At 53.1% G+C, this 17,401-nt stretch overlaps 1 protein-coding gene across 1 annotated transcript in view; it reads right to left on the bottom strand.

Moving 5' to 3' along the window:
- Positions 1-17,401, bottom strand: part of FANCD2 (FA complementation group D2) — a 157,796-nt gene that overhangs the window by 130,544 nt on the left and 9,851 nt on the right. Inside the window, exon 3 of the mRNA XM_069735956.1 lies at positions 17,323-17,390. Within this exon, the coding sequence (XP_069592057.1) occupies positions 17,323-17,390 (68 nt within the window). The remainder of the gene's footprint in view (positions 1-17,322; positions 17,391-17,401) is intronic.

Genomic DNA, 17,401 nt, shown 5'->3' with positions numbered 1-17,401 from the left:
TCACACGCCACACTGGGATCATGGTGGACACTGCACCGCAGGACTCCTCCCTGGGGACATACAGCGGACATGTCACACGTCACACTGGGATCATGGTGGACACTGCACCGCAGGACTCCTCCCTGGGGACATACAGCGGACATGTCACACTCCACACTGGGATCATGGTGGACACTGCACCGCAGGACTCCTCCCTGGGGACATACAGCGGACATGTCACACTCCACACTGGGATCATGGTGGACACTGCACCGCAGGACTCCTCCCTGAGGACATACAGCGGACATGTCACACTCCACACTGGGATCCTGGTCGACACTGCACCGCAGGACTCCTCCCTGGGGACATACAGCGGACATGTCACACGCCACACTGGGAACATGGTGGACACTGCACCTCAGGACTCCTCCCTGGGGACATACAGCGGACATGTCACACGCCACACTGGGATCCTTGTGGACACTGCACCGCAGGACTCCTCCCTGGGGACATACAGCGGACATGTCACACGCCACACTGGGATCATGGTGGACACTGCACCGCAGGACTCCTCCCTGGGGACATACAGCGGACATGTCACACGCCACACTGGGATCCTTGTGGACACTGCACCGCAGGACTCCTCCCTGGGGACATACAGCGGACATGTCACACGCCACACTGGGATCCTTGTGGACACTGCACCGCAGGACTCCTCCCTGGGGACATACAGCGGACATGTCACACGCCACACTGGGAACATGGTGGACACTGCACCGCAGGACTCCTCCCTGGGGACATACAGCGGACATGTCACACGCCACACTGGGATCATGGTGGACACTGCACCGCAGCACTCCTCCCTGGGGACATACAGCGGACATGTCACACTCCACACTGGGATCATGGTGGACACTGCACCGCAGCACTCCTCCCTGGGGACATACAGCGGACATGTCACACGCCACACTGGGATCATGGTGGACACTGCACCGCAGGACTCCTCCCTGGGGACATACAGCGGACATGTCACACGCCACACTGGGATCCTTGTGGACACTGCACCGCAGGACTCCTCCCTGGGGACATACAGCGGACATGTCACACGTCACACTGGGATCCTTGTGGACACTGCACCGCAGGACTCCTCCCTGGGGACATACAGCGGACATGTCACACGCCACACTGGGATCCTTGTGGACACTGCACCGCAGGGCTCCTCCCTGGGGACATACAGCGGACATGTCACACACCACACTGGGATCATGGTGGACACTGCACCGCAGGACTCCTCCCTGGGGACATACAGCGGACATGTCACACTCCACACTGGGATCATGGTGGACACTGCACCGCAGCACTCCTCCCTGGGGACATACAGCGGACATGTCACACGCCACACTGGGATCATGGTGGACACTGCACCGCAGGACTCCTCCCTGGGGACATACAGCGGACATGTCACACGTCACACTGGGATCCTTGTGGACACTGCACCGCAGGACTCCTCCCTGGGGACATACAGCGGACATGTCACACGCCACACTGGGATCCTTGTGGACACTGCACCGCAGGGCTCCTCCCTGGGGACATACAGCGGACATGTCACACGCCACACTGGGATCATGGTGGACACTGCACCGCAGGACTCCTCCCTGGGGACATACAGCGGACATGTCACACGTCACACTGGGATCCTTGTGGACACTGCACCGCAGGACTCCTCCCTGGGGACATACAGCGGACATGTCACACGTCACACTGGGATCCTTGTGGACACTGCACCGCAGGACTCCTCCCTGGGGACATACAGCGGACATGTCACACGCCACACTGGGATCCTTGTGGACACTGCACCGCAGGACTCCTCCCTGGGGACATACAGCGGACATGTCACACTCCACACTGGGATCATGGTGGACACTGCACCGCAGCACTCCTCCCTGGGGACATACAGCGGACATGTCACACGCCACACTGGGATCATGGTGGACACTGCACCGCAGGACTCCTCCCTGGGGACATACAGCGGACATGTCACACGCCACACTGGGATCATGGTGGACACTGCACCGCAGGACTCCTCCCTGGGGACATACAGCGGACATGTCACACACCACACTGGGATCATGGTGGACACTGCACCGCAGGACTCCTCCCTGGGGACATACAGCGGACATGTCACACGTCACACTGGGATCCTTGTGGACACTGCACCGCAGGACTCCTCCCTGGGGACATACAGCGGACATGTCACACGTCACACTGGGATCCTTGTGGACACTGCACCGCAGCACTCCTCCCTGGGGACATACAGCGGACATGTCACACGTCACACTGGGATCCTTGTGGACACTGCACCGCAGGACTCCTCCCTGGGGACATACAGCGGACATGTCACACTCCACACTGGGATCCTTGTGGACACTGCACCGCAGCACTCCTCCCTGGGGACATACAGTGGACATGTCACACGCCACACTGGGATCATGGTGCACACTGCACCGCAGGACTCCTCCCTGGGGACATACAGCGGACATGTCACACTCCACACTGGGATCATGGTGGACACTGCACCGCAGCACTCCTCCCTGGGGACATACAGAGGACATGTCACACTCCACACTGGGATCCTTGTGGACACTGCACCGCAGGGCTCCTCCCTGGGGACATACAGCGGACATGTCACACTCCACACTGGGATCCTTGTGGACACTGCACCGCAGGACTCCTCCCTGGGGACATACAGCGGACATGTCACACTCCATACTGGGATCATGGTGGAAACTGCACCGCAGGACTCCTCCCTGGGGACATACAGCGGACATGTCACACACCACACTGGGATCATGGTGGACACTGCACCGCAGCACTCCTCCCTGGTGACATACAGCGGACATGTCACACACCACACTGGGATCCTGGTGGACACTGCACCGCAGGACTCCTCCCTGGGGACATACAGCGGACATGTCACACACCACACTGGGATCATGGTGGACACTGCACCGCAGGGCTCCTCCCTGGGGACATACAGCGGACATGTCACACTCCACACTGGGATCATGGTGGACACTGCACCGCAGGACTCCTCCCTGGGGACATACAGCTGACATGTCACACGCCACACTGGGATCATGGTGGACACTGCACCGCAGCACTCCTCCCTGGGGACATACAGCGGACATGTCACACTCCACACTGGGATCATGGTGGACACTGCACCGCAGCACTCCTCCCTGGGGACATACAGCGGACATGTCACACGCCACACTGGGATCATGGTGGACACTGCACCGCAGGACTCCTCCCTGGGGACATACAGCGGACATGTCACACACCACACTGGGATCCTTGTGGACACTGCACCGCAGGACTCCTCCCTGGGGACATACAGCGGACATGTCACACGCCACACTGGGATCATGGTGGACACTGCACCGCAGCACTCCTCCCTGGGAACATAGAGCGGACATGTCACACGCCACACTGGGATCCTTGTGGACACTGCACCGCAGCACTCCTCCCTGGGGACATACAGCGGACATGTCACACGCCACACTGGGATCATGGTGGACACTGCACCGCAGCACTCCTCCCTGGGAACATACAGCGGACATGTCACACTCCACACTGGGATCCTTGTGGACACTGCACCGCAGCACTCCTCCCTGGGGACATACAGCGGACATGTCACACGCCACACTGGGATCCTTGTGGACACTGCACCGCAGGACTCCTCCCTGGGGACATACAGCGGACATGTCACACGCCACACTGGGATCCTTGTGGACACTGCACCGCAGGACTCCTCCCTGGGGACATACAGCGGACATGTCACACGCCACACTGGGATCCTTGTGGACACTGCACCGCAGGACTCCTCCCTGGGGACATACAGCGGACATGTCACACGCCACACTGGGATCCTTGTGGACACTGCACCGCAGGGCTCCTCCCTGGGGACATACAGCGGACATGTCACACGCCACACTGGGATCCTTGTGGACACTGCACCGCAGGACTCCTCCCTGGGGACATACAGCGGACATGTCACACGCCACACTGGGATCCTGGTGGACACTGCACCGCAGGACTCCTCCCTGGGGACATACAGCGGACATGTCAAACACCACACTGGGATCCTTGTGGACACTGCACCGCAGGACTCCTCCCTGGGGACATACAGCGGACATGTCACACGCCACACTGGGATCATGGTGGACACTGCACCGCAGGGCTCCTCCCTGGGGACATACAGCGGACATGTCACACTCTACACTGGGATCCTTGTGGACACTGCACCGCAGGACTCCTCCCTGGGGACATACAGCGGACATGTCACACGCCACACTGGGATCATGGTGGACACTGCACCGCAGGACTCCTCCCTGGGGACATACAGCGGACATGTCACACTCCACACTGGGATCCTTGTGGACACTGCACCGCAGGGCTCCTCCCTGGGGACATACAGCGGACATGTCACACTCCACACTGGGATCATGGTGGACACTGCACCGCAGCACTCCTCCCTGGGGACATACAGCGGACATGTCACACTGGGATCCTTGTGGACACTGCACCGCAGGACTCCTCCCTGGGGACATACAGCGGACATGTCACACGCCACACTGGGATCATGGTGGACACTGCACCGCAGGACTCCTCCCTGGGGACATACAGCGGACATGTCACACGCCACACTGGGAACATGGTGGACACTGCACCGCAGGACTCCTCCCTGGGGACATACAGCGGACATGTCACACGCCACACTGGGAACATGGTGGACACTGCACCGCAGGACTCCTCCCTGGGGACATACAGCGGACATGTCACACGCCACACTGGGATCATGGTGGACACTGCACCGCAGGACTCCTCCCTGGGAACATACAGCGGACATGTCACACGCCACACTGGGATCATGGTGGACACTGCACCGCAGGACTCCTCCCTGGGGACATACAGCGGACATGTCACACTCCACACTGGGATCATGGTGGACACTGCACCGCAGGACTCCTCCCTGGGAACATACAGCGGACATGTCACACGCCACACTGGGATCCTGGTGGACACTGCACCGCAGGACTCCTCCCTGGGGACATACAGTGGACATGTCACACGCCACACTGGGATCATGGTGGATACTGCACCGCAGGACTCCTCCCTGGGGACATACAGCGGACATGTCACACGCCACACTGGGATCATGGTGGACACTGCACCGCAGGACTCCTCCCTGGGAACATACAGCGGACATGTCACACGCCACACTGGGATCATGGTGGACACTGCACCGCAGGACTCCTCCCTGGGGACATACAGCGGACATGTCACACTCCACACTGGGATCATGGTGGACACTGCACCGCAGCACTCCTCCCTGGGGACATACAGCGGACATGTCACACGCCACACTGGGATCCTGGTGGACACTGCACCGCAGGACTCCTCCCTGGGGACATACAGCGGACATGTCACACGCCACACTGGGATCATGGTGGACACTGCACCGCAGGACTCCTCCCTGGGAACATACAGCGGACATGTCACACGCCACACTGGGATCCTGGTGGACACTGCACCGCAGGACTCCTCCCTGGGGACATACAGTGGACATGTCACACGCCACACTGGGATCATGGTGGATACTGCACCGCAGGACTCCTCCCTGGGGACATACAGCGGACATGTCACACGCCACACTGGGATCATGGTGGACACTGCACCGCAGGACTCCTCCCTGGGAACATACAGCGGACATGTCACACGCCACACTGGGATCATGGTGGACACTGCACCGCAGGACTCCTCCCTGGGGACATACAGCGGACATGTCACACGCCACACTGGGATCATGGTGGACACTGCACCGCAGGACTCCTCCCTGGGAACATACAGCGGACATGTCACACGCCACACTGGGATCATGGTGGACACTGCACCGCAGGACTCCTCCCTGGGGACATACAGTGGACATGTCACACGCCACACTGGGATCCTTGTGGATACTGCACCGCAGGACTCCTCCCTGGGGACATACAGCGGACATGTCACACGCCACACTGGGAACATGGTGGACACTGCACCGCAGGACTCCTCCCTGGGGACATACAGCGGACATGTCACACGCCACACTGGGATCATGGTGGACACTGCACCGCAGGACTCCTCCCTGGGAACATACAGCGGACATGTCACACGCCACACTGGGATCATGGTGGACACTGCACCGCAGGACTCCTCCCTGGGGACATACAGCGGACATGTCACACTCCACACTGGGATCATGGTGGACACTGCACCGCAGGACTCCTCCCTGGGAACATACAGCGGACATGTCACACGCCACACTGGGATCCTGGTGGACACTGCACCGCAGGACTCCTCCCTGGGGACATACAGCGGACATGTCACACGCCACACTGGGATCCTGGTGGACACTGCACCGCAGGACTCCTCCCTGGGGACATACAGTGGACATGTCACACGCCACACTGGGATCATGGTGGATACTGCACCGCAGGACTCCTCCCTGGGGACATACAGCGGACATGTCACACTCCACACTGGGATCCTTGTGGACACTGCACCGCAGGGCTCCTCCCTGGGGACATACAGCGGACATGTCACACGCCACACTGGGAACATGGTGGACACTGCACCGCAGGACTCCTCCCTGGGGACATACAGCTGACATGTCACACGCCACACTGGGATCATGGTGGACACTGCACCGCAGGACTCCTCCCTGGGGACATACAGCGGACATGTCACACGCCATACTGGGATCCTGGTGGACACTGCACCGCAGAACTCCTCCCTGGGGACATACAGCGGACATTTCACACGCCACACTGGGATCCTGGTGGACACTGCACCGCAGGACTCCTCCCTGGGGACATACAGCGGACATGTCACACGCCACACTGGGATCATGGTGGACACTGCACCGCAGAACTCCTCCCTGGGGACATACAGCGGACATTTCACACGCCACACTGGGATCCTGGTGGACACTGCACCGCAGGACTCCTCCCTGGGGACATACAGCGGACATGTCACACGCCACACTGGGATCATGGTGGACACTGCACCGCAGAACTCCTCCCTGGGGACATACAGCGGACATGTCACACGCCACACTGGGATCATGGTGGACACTGCACCGCAGGACTCCTCCCTGGGGACATACAGCGGACATGTCACACTCCACACTGGGATCCTGGTGGACACTGCACCGCAGAACTCCTCCCTGGGGACATACAGCGGACATGTCACACTCCACACTGGGATCCTGGTGGACACTGCACCGCAGAACTCCTCCCTGGGGACATACAGCGGACATTTCACACGCCACACTGGGATCCTGGTGGACACTGCACCGCAGGACTCCTCCCTGGGGACATACAGCGGACATCTCACACTCCACACTGGGATCCTGGTGGACACTGCACCGCAGAACTCCTCCCTGGGGACATACAGCGGACATGTCACACTCCACACTGGGATCATGGTGGACACTGCACCGCAGAACTCCTCCCTGGGGACATACAGCGGACATGTCACACTCCACACTGGGATCCTTGTGGACACTGCACCGCAGGACTCCTCCCTGGGGACATACAGCGGACATGTCACACTCCACACTGGGATCATGGTGGACACTGCACCGCAGGGCTCCTCCCTGGGGACATACAGCGGACATGTCACACTCCACACTGGGATCCTTGTGGACACTGCACCGCAGGACTCCTCCCTGGGGACATACAGCGGACATGTCACACTCCACACTGGGATCATGGTGGACACTGCACCGCAGGACTCCTCCCTGGGGACATACAGCGGACATGTCACACTCCACACTGGGATCCTTGTGGACACTGCACCGCAGGACTCCTCCCTGGGGACATACAGCGGACATGTCACACTCCACACTGGGATCCTGGTGGACACTGCACCGCAGAACTCCACCCTGGGGACATACAGCGGACATGTCACATGCCACACTGGGATCCTTGTGGACACTGCACCGCAGGACTCCTCCCTGGGGACATACAGCGGACATGTCACACGCCACACTGGGATCATGGTGGACACTGCACCGCAGGACTCCTCCCTGAGGACATACAGCGGACATGTCACACGCCACACTGGGATCCTTGTGGACACTGCACCGCAGGGCTCCTCCCTGGGGACATACAGCGGACATGTCACACTCCACACTGGGATCCTTGTGGACACTGCACCGCAGGACTCCTCCCTGGGGACATACAGCGGACATGTCACACGCCACACTGGGATCATGGTGGACACTGCACCGCAGGACTCCTCCCTGGGGACATACAGAGGACATGTCACACACCACACTGGGATCATGGTGGACACTGCACCGCAGGACTCCTCCCTGGGGACATACAGCGGACATGTCACACTCCACACTGGGATCCTGGTCGACACTGCACCGCAGGACTCCTCCCTGGGGACATACAGCGGACATTTCACACGCCACACTGGGATCCTGGTGGACACTGCACCGCAGGACTCCTCCCTGGGGACATACAGCGGACATGTCACACTCCACACTGGGATCATGGTGGACACTGCACCGCAGGACTCCTCCCTGAGGACATACAGTGGACATGTCACACTGGGATCCTGGTGGACACTACACCGCAGGACTCCTCCCTAGGGACATACAGCGGACATGTCACACGCCACACTGGGATCCTGGTGGACACTGCACCGCAGAACTCCTCCCTGGGGACATACAGCGGACATGTCACACGCCACACTGGGATCCTGGTGGACACTGCACCGCAGAACTCCTCCCTGGGGACATACAGCGGACATGTCACACGCCACACTGGGATCCTGGTGGACATCCAAGTACGTCCCATGTGCAGCTTCTTGGCTGATGACTGCAAATTTGCCTCCAGAGTTTGCTGATAACGTGCTGCATTCATCTTTTCTTCAACTTTGACCAAGTTTTCTTTGCCTTTGTAGCTTACACATCCCCAAAACATCAGCGATCTTCCTCCGTGCTTTACAGTAGGAATGGTGTTCCTTTCATCATAGGCCTTGCTGTTAACCTCTCTCCAAATGTAATGTTTATGGTTGTGGCCAAAAGTTAAATTTTGGTCTCATCACTCCAAATTACCTTGTTCCAGAAGCTCTGAGGATTGTCTCTGTGCTGTTTTGCGTATTGTAGGCAAGATACTTTGTGGCATTTGTGCAGTAATGGCTTTCTTCTGGTGACTCGACCATACAGCCCACTTTTCAAGTGCCTCCTTATTGTGCATCTTGAGACAGCCACACCGCTAGTCTTCAGAGAGTCCTGCATTTCAAGTGATGTTATTTGTGGGTTTTACTTTGCATTCTGAACAATATTCCTGGCAGTTGTGGGCGACATTTTTTGTTGGTCTACCTGACCGTGATTTTGTTTTTACAGAGCCCCTGATTCTCCATTCGTGAATCAGTATGAACGCTGCTGACTGGCATTATCAATTTCTTGGACATCTTTTTGTATCCCTTTCCTGTTTTATACAGTTCAACTACTTTTTCCCATAGATCCGTTGACAATTCTTTTGCTTTCCCTAAGACTTACAATCCAGAAACATCAGTAGCTGGATGAAAGATGCCAGAGTCTGTCTGGATCCCAGAAACTCACTCTTTTGTGCTTTTATGCAGACTGTCACAGATCCCTACTCCATGGTGTCACTTATTCGTCACGTGTCTGCTCTCACACGTGACTTGGGGTTGTGCCCGCAAGGGTTAATCTATCTCCCCACTCTCAGTCCAGCATTCAACCTCTGTCCTATGCTGTAATGGGAACATACTGTAAGTCACACACCCGCTCATACACGCTGCCACCACTCATCGAATACATGGGTGATGAGTCCCGGAAATAATAATATTTTTATTAGTATGTCTATCACTCATAAGGTTCACACACCTCAGGCTATGGATTCTTTTAGAACATTCAAGGTTCAACTTGTTAAAGTTTTATAATTTAATAACAAAAGGTTCAATGCTTACAATAAGAAAAAGGTATAAAAATATGATAATAAAAAGACATGCAACTCATACAAACAGTATCAAAATAAACAGGATAACTTACAGAAATTATCTAACTGGTAGTTGCTTTCTGCTCCCTGACGGTAGGACGATGTAGATTGGATCACACCAGCTTCTCAGGCTGCCATCATGTGAACACAATTCTCTGTCTGCAGCCTAAATATATAACTGTAGTCTGGAGGTCAGGTTTCTAGACCGGCCCCTCTGGTTAACATCATAAATGCTGGCTTGTTGATTGGCCACAGCCGCGCTACTAATGAATACATATTATTTTCCTCTTGAGACACTTGTGGCCAGGTTCCCAGGAATAGATAACCTCAGGCAACAATTAGCATCTCCCCTTCAAGCGCTAGGAGGTGTCAAGTGCTACTTTTCTTCTTGGCCCTCGCTAGACCTCCTGGTGAGATATGGAGACAATTTCTACTAGTCCCAAGGAAGTACCTATTAACACCTAGGTGCGACTTATATATACACATATTTCACCACACACACACACACACACACACACACACCGATTACAAGCAAACAGGTCACAGGTGAGAATGTTACCTTTAGCAGCCATTCAAACCCATTTGTGTCAACTTCTGTGCATGTTATCTGTTGTGAATTCTGTGGCTGAATTCACTCCTGTGGTCACAAGTGGTACTGCAGCTTCTGAGCTTCCTCCCTCAGGTGTTCTGGTGAGCTCGTTGGCTGCTTTGTTATTTAACTCCGCCTGATTCTGTCTTCCTTGCTCCTTGTCAATGTTCCAGTGTTGGATCTGAGCTTCTGGATCTTTCCTGTGGCCTGCTGCTCTGCTTAGATAAGTGTTTTTTTGCTTTTGTTGCTACTTTTTCTGTCCAGCTTGTCTTTTCGTTTTGCTGGAAGCTCTGAGACGCAAAGGGTGTACCGCCGTGCCGTTAGTTCGGCACGGTGGGTCTTTTTGCCCCCTTTGCGTGGTTTTTTGCTTTAGGGTTTTTTGTAGACTGCAAAGTTCTCTTTGCTATCCTCGCTCTATCTAGAATATCGGGCCTCACTTTGCTGAATCTATTTCATCCCTACGTTTGTCTTTTCTTCTTGCTAACAGTCATTATATGTGGGGGGCTGCCTTTTCCTTTGGGGTATTTCTCTGAGGCAAGTCAGGCTTGTTTTTCTACCTTCAGGCTAGTCAGCTAGTCGGCTGTGCCGAGTTGCATAGGTAGTGTCAGGCGCAATCCACAGCTGCCTTTAGTTGTGCTTAGGATAGGTTCAGGTATTGCGGTCTACAGAGATTCCACGTCTCAGAGCTCGTTCTATTGTTTTTGGGTTATTGTCAGATCACTGTATGTGCTCTGATTGCTGGCACACTGTCACTGGATTGCCTACATAACAGTACAAGGAGCCGACCTAATGATTCTCAATAGAGGGAAAAAAGAAGTTCTGACATCACTTTTTTTTCTCAGCTCTGTGTTCAGTCTTTTTTTTCCCCTAGACATTTGGGTGTTTCAGGACACAGGTGTGGAAATGGATATTCAGGGTCTGTGCTCTTCAATGGATAATCTCGTTACAAATGTACAAAGGATTCAAGATACTATTGATCAGAAATCTATGTTAGAACCGAGAATTCCTATTCCTGATTTGTTTTTTGGTGATAGAACTAAGTTTCTTAATTTCAAAAATAATTGTAAGCTATTTCTGGCCTTGAAACCTCATTCTTCTGGTAATCCTATTCAACAGGTTTTGATCATTATTTCTTTTTTGCGTGGCGACCCTCAGGACTGGGCATTTTCTCTTGCGCCAGGAGACCCTGCATTGAGTAATGTCAATGCATTTTTCCTGGCGCTCGGATTACTTTACGATGAGCCTAATTCAGTGGATCAGGCTGAGAAAAATTTGCTGGCTTTGTGCCAGGGTCAGGATGATATAGAAGTATATTGTCAGAAATTTAGGAAGTGGTCAGTACTCACTCTGTGGAATGAATCTGCGCTGGCAGCTTTGTTCAGAAAGGGTCTCTCTGAGGCTCTTAAGGATGTCATGGTGGGTTTTCCTATGCCTGCTGGTTTGAATGAGTCTATGTCTTTGGCCATTCAGATCGGTCGACGCTTGCGCGAGCGTAAATCTGTGCACCATTTGGCGGTATTGTCTAAGATTAAACCTGAGCCTATGCAGTGCGATAGGACTATGACCAGAGTTGAACGGCAAGAACACAGACGTCTGAATGGTCTGTGTTTCTACTGTGGTGATTCCACTCATGCTATTTCTGATTGTCCTAAGCGCACTAAGCGGTTCGATAGGTCTGCCGTCATTGGTACTGTACAATCCAAATTCCTTCTGTCCATTACCTTGATATGCTCTTTGTCATCGTATTCTGTCATGGCGTTTGTGGATTCAGGCGCTGCCCTGAATCTGATGGATTTGGATTATGCTAAACGTTGTGGGTTTTTCTTGGAGCCTTTGCGGTGTCCTATTCCGTTGAGAGGAATTGATGCTACACCTTTGGCCAAGAATAAACCTCAGTACTGGACCCAGCTGACCATGTGCATGGCTCCTGCACATCAGGAAGTTATTCGCTTTCTGGTGCTACATAATCTGCATGATGTGGTCGTGTTGGGGTTGCCATGGCTGCAAACCCATAATCCAGTATTGGATTGGAACTCTATGTCGGTATCCAGCTGGGGTTGTCAGGGGGTACATGGTGATGTTCCATTTTTGTCTATTTCGTCATCCACTCCTTCTGAGGTCCCAGAGTTCTTGTCTGATTATCAGGATGTATTTGAAGAGCCCAAGTCCGATGCCCTACCTCCGCATAGGGATTGTGATTGTGCTATCAATTTGATTCCTGGTAGTAAATTCCCTAAAGGTCGATTATTTAATTTATCCGTGCCTGAACACGCCGCTATGCGCAGTTATGTGAAGGAATCCCTGGAGAAGGGACATATTCACCCATCGTCATCACCACTGGGAGCAGGGTTCTTTTTTGTAGCCAAGAAGGATGGTTCGCTGAGACCGTGTATTGATTACCGCCTTCTTAATAAGATCACTGTTAAATTTCAGTATCCCTTGCCATTGTTATCTGACTTGTTTGCTCGGATTAAGGGGGCTAGTTGGTTCACTAAGATAGATCTTCGTGGTGCGTATAATCTGGTGAGAATCAGGCAAGGAGATGAATGGAAAACGGCATTTAATACGCCCGAGGGTCATTTTGAGTATCTAGTGATGCCGTTCGGACTTGCCAATGCTCCATCTGTGTTTCAGTCTTTTATGCATGACATCTTCCGTGAGTATCTGGACAAATTCCTGATTGTTTACTTGGATGACATTTTGATCTTCTCAGATGATTGGGACTCTCATGTGAAGCAGGTCAGAATGGTTTTCCAGGTCCTGCGTGCTAATTCTTTGTTTGTGAAGGGATCAAAGTGTCTCTTCGGTGTGCAGAAAGTTTCATTTTTGGGGTTCATCTTTTCCCCTTCTACTATCGAGATGGATCCGGTTAAGGTCCAAGCCATCCAGGATTGGACTCAGCCGACATCTCCTGGGCTTTGCTAATTTTTATCGTCGCTTCATCTGTAATTTTTCTAGCATTGCCAAACCATTGACCGATTTGACCAAGAAGGGTGCTGATTTGGTTAATTGGTCTTCTGCTGCTGTGGAAGCTTTTCAGGAGTTGAAGCATCGTTTTTGTTCTGCCCCTGTGTTGTGTCAGCCAGATGTTTCTCTTCCGTTCCAGGTCGAGGTTGATGCTTCTGAGATTGGTGCAGGGGCGGTTTTGTCACAGAGAGGTTCTGGTTGCTCAGTGTTGAAACCATGTGCTTTCTTTTCCAGGAAGTTTTCGGCTGCTGAGCGTAATTATGATGTGGGCAACCGAGAGTTGCTGGCCATGAAGTGGGCATTCGAGGAATGGCGTCATTGGCTTGAAGGAGCTAAGCATCGCGTGGTGGTATTGACTGATCATAAGAACCTTACTTATCTCGAGTCTGCCAAGCGCTTGAATCCTAGACAAGCCCGTTGGTCGTTATTTTTTGCCCGCTTCGATTTTGTGATTTCGTACCTTCCGGGCTCTAAAAATGTGAAGGCGGATGCTCTGTCTAGGAGTTTTGTGCCCGACTCTCCGGGTTCATCTGAGCCGGCGAGTATCCTCAAGGAAGGAGTCATTGTGTCTGCCATCTCCCCTGATTTGCGGCGAGTGTTGCAAAAATTTCAGGCGAATAGACCTGATCGTTGTCCGGCGGAGAAACTGTTCGTCCCTGATAGGTGGACTAGTAAACTTATCTCTGAACTTCATTGTTCGGTGTTGGCTGGTCATCCTGGAATCTTTGGTACCAGAGAGTTAGTGGCTAGATCCTTCTGGTGGCCATCTCTGTCACGGGATGTACGTACTTTTGTGCAGTCCTGTGGGATTTGTGCTAGGGCTAAGCCCTGCTGTTCACGTGCCAGTGGGTTGCTTTTGCCCTTGCCGGTCCCAAAGAGGCCTTGGACACATATTTCGATGGATTTCATTTCTGACCTTCCCGTTTCTCAAAAGATGTCAGTCATTTGGGTGGTCTGTGATCGCTTTTCTAAAATTGTCCATCTGGTGCCCTTAGTTAAATTGCCTTCCTCCTCTGATTTGGTGCCTTTGTTCTTCCAGCATGTGGTTCGTTTGCATGGCATTCCTGAGAATATTGTTTCTGACAGAGGTTCCCAGTTTGTTTCAAGGTTTTGGCGAGCCTTTTGTGGTAGGATGGGCATTGACCTATCTTTTTCCTCGGCTTTCCATCCTCAGACTAATGGCCAGACCGAACGAACCAATCAGACCTTGGAAACATATCTGAGATGTTTTGTTTCTGCAGACCAGGATGATTGGGTGTCCTTTTTGCCGTTGGCTGAGTTCGCCCTTAATAATCGGGCCAGCTCGGCTACCTTGGTCTCTCCATTTTTCTGCAATTCTGGGTTCCATCCTCGTTTCTCTTCATGACAGGTTGAGTCTTCGGACTGTCCTGGTGTGGATTCTGTGGTGGACAGGTTGCAGCAGATCTGGACTCAGGTAGTGGACAATTTGACCTTGTCCCAGGAGAAGGCTCAGCTTTTCGCTAATCGCAGACGCCGTGTGGGTCCCCGACTTCGTGTTGGGGATCTGGTTTGGTTATCTTCTCGTCATATTCCTATGAAGGTTTCCTCCTAAATTTAAACCTCGTTTTATTGGTCCGTATAGGATTTCTGAGATTCTCAATCCTGTGTCTTTTCGTCTGACCCTCCCAGATTCTTTTTCCATACATAATGTATTCCATAGGTTGTTGTTGCGGAGATACGTGGCACCTATGGTTCCATCTGTTGAGCCTCCTGCCCCGGTTTTGGTGGAGGGGGAATTGGAGTATATTGTGGAGAAAATTTTGGATTCTCGTGTTTCTAGACGGAAACTCCAGTATCTGGTTAAATGGAAGGGTTATGCTCAGGAAGATAATTCCTGGGTTTTTGCCTCTGATGTCCATGCTCCAGATCTTGTTTGTGCCTTTCATGTGGCTCATCCTGGTCGGCCTGGGGGCTCTGGTGAGGGTTCGGTGACCCCTCCTCAAGGGGGGGGGTACTGTTGTGAATTCTGTGGCTGAATTCACTCCTGTGGTCACAAGTGGTATTGCAGTCTCTGGGCTTCCTCCCTCAGGTGTTCTGGTGAGCTCGTTGGCTGCTTTGTTATTTAACTCCGCCTGATTCTGTCTTCCTTGCTCCTTGTCAATGTTCCAGTGTTGGATCTGAGCTTCTGGATCTTTCCTGTGGCCTGCTGCTCTGCTTAGATAAGTGTTTTTTTGCTTTTGTTGCTACTTTTTCTGTCCAGCTTGTCTTTTCGTTTTGCTGGAAGCTCTGAGACGCAAAGGGTGTACCGCCGTGCCGTTAGTTCGGCACGGTGGGTCTTTTTGCCCCCTTTGCGTGGTTTTTTGCTTTAGGGTTTTTTGTAGACTGCAAAGTTCTCTTTGCTATCCTCGCTCTATCTAGAATATCGGGCCTCACTTTGCTGAATCTATTTCATCCCTACGTTTGTCTTTTCTTCTTGCTAACAGTCATTATATGTGGGGGGCTGCCTTTTCCTTTGGGGTATTTCTCTGAGGCAAGTCAGGCTTGTTTTTCTACCTTCAGGCTAGTCAGCTAGTCGGCTGTGCCGAGTTGCATAGGTAGTGTCAGGCGCAATCCACAGCTGCCTTTAGTTGTGCTTAGGATAGGTTCAGGTATTGCGGTCTACAGAGATTCCACGTCTCAGAGCTCGTTCTATTGTTTTTGGGTTATTGTCAGATCACTGTATGTGCTCTGATTGCTGGCACACTGTGTCACTGGATTGCCTACATAACAGTTATCAGGCCAAAATCGCCAGGGGATGTGAACTTTAGATCAAGGTCATTTGGATTGTCATAATTTCAAAACAAAAAACACAGTAGTGTGACAATAAATGACTTCACCCAACCACTGATCATGAGTGGAGGAAACGTTTTGGTGTTATCATTCATATTCTCTGAAAAAAAAGGCCAAAGAAGCAAATAATCTGCCGGGGTATGTAAACTTTTGAGCACAATTGTATATATTACATACACCCCCACCTTTTACACAGACACATCACCTATGTATTACATACACCCCACCTGTTATACAGACGCATCATCACCTATATATAACATATACCCCACCTGTTATACAGACGCATCATCACCTATATATTACATACACCCCACCCATTACAGACACATCATCACCTATATATTACATACACCCCACCCATTACACAGACACATCATCACCTATGTATTACATACACCCCACCAATTACATAGACACATCATCACCTATGTATTACATACACCCCATCTATTAACAGTCCCCTGGGTTCGGGAGCCTTGGGGTTAGCTCTCATCCCCCCATAATGGATGCGGCCGTCTGACTGCATGCTAATGGCTCCGCTCCACAGGCGGCGACCAGACGAGTTCCCCGGAGCCACGTCCATCACAGGATCAGTGACCACAACCCAGTGTCATATCATCAATAAAGGCATCCGGCCTCCAGGTACTTATAGTGCACCGACCATCATATCATCATGTGACACAGATTCGGAGCCGCTCCTCAGCCAACTATAGCCTGCATGCCTTCAGGAAGAGTGCACAGCGGTAACATGTGGTGACAGATCCCTTTAAGGGTGGGGGGGGCCTCTGCCCACAGAAGAACAGCGGGTGGTCTCAAGATACAAACTACAGGTGGCCACTCTTTCATGTGTAAGACAAGGACGTCATGGACGCCCCGCACTCGCATCCCGCAGGCGCCTGCGTTCCTCGCTGCCCTCACCTCTGGATAACGCTCGTGCTTCCGTATCATCTGCTGCAGGGTCTTCTGGAAAACTCTCTGATCTACGGCTAAAGAGGAA

The sequence above is a fragment of the Ranitomeya imitator genome, chromosome 8, assembly GCF_032444005.1.
Source record: "Ranitomeya imitator isolate aRanImi1 chromosome 8, aRanImi1.pri, whole genome shotgun sequence".
NCBI classification, from domain to species: Eukaryota; Metazoa; Chordata; class Amphibia; order Anura; family Dendrobatidae; genus Ranitomeya; species Ranitomeya imitator.
Note: the sequence above shows the minus strand (reverse complement) of the source record. Positions and strands in the feature narration are given on the sequence as shown.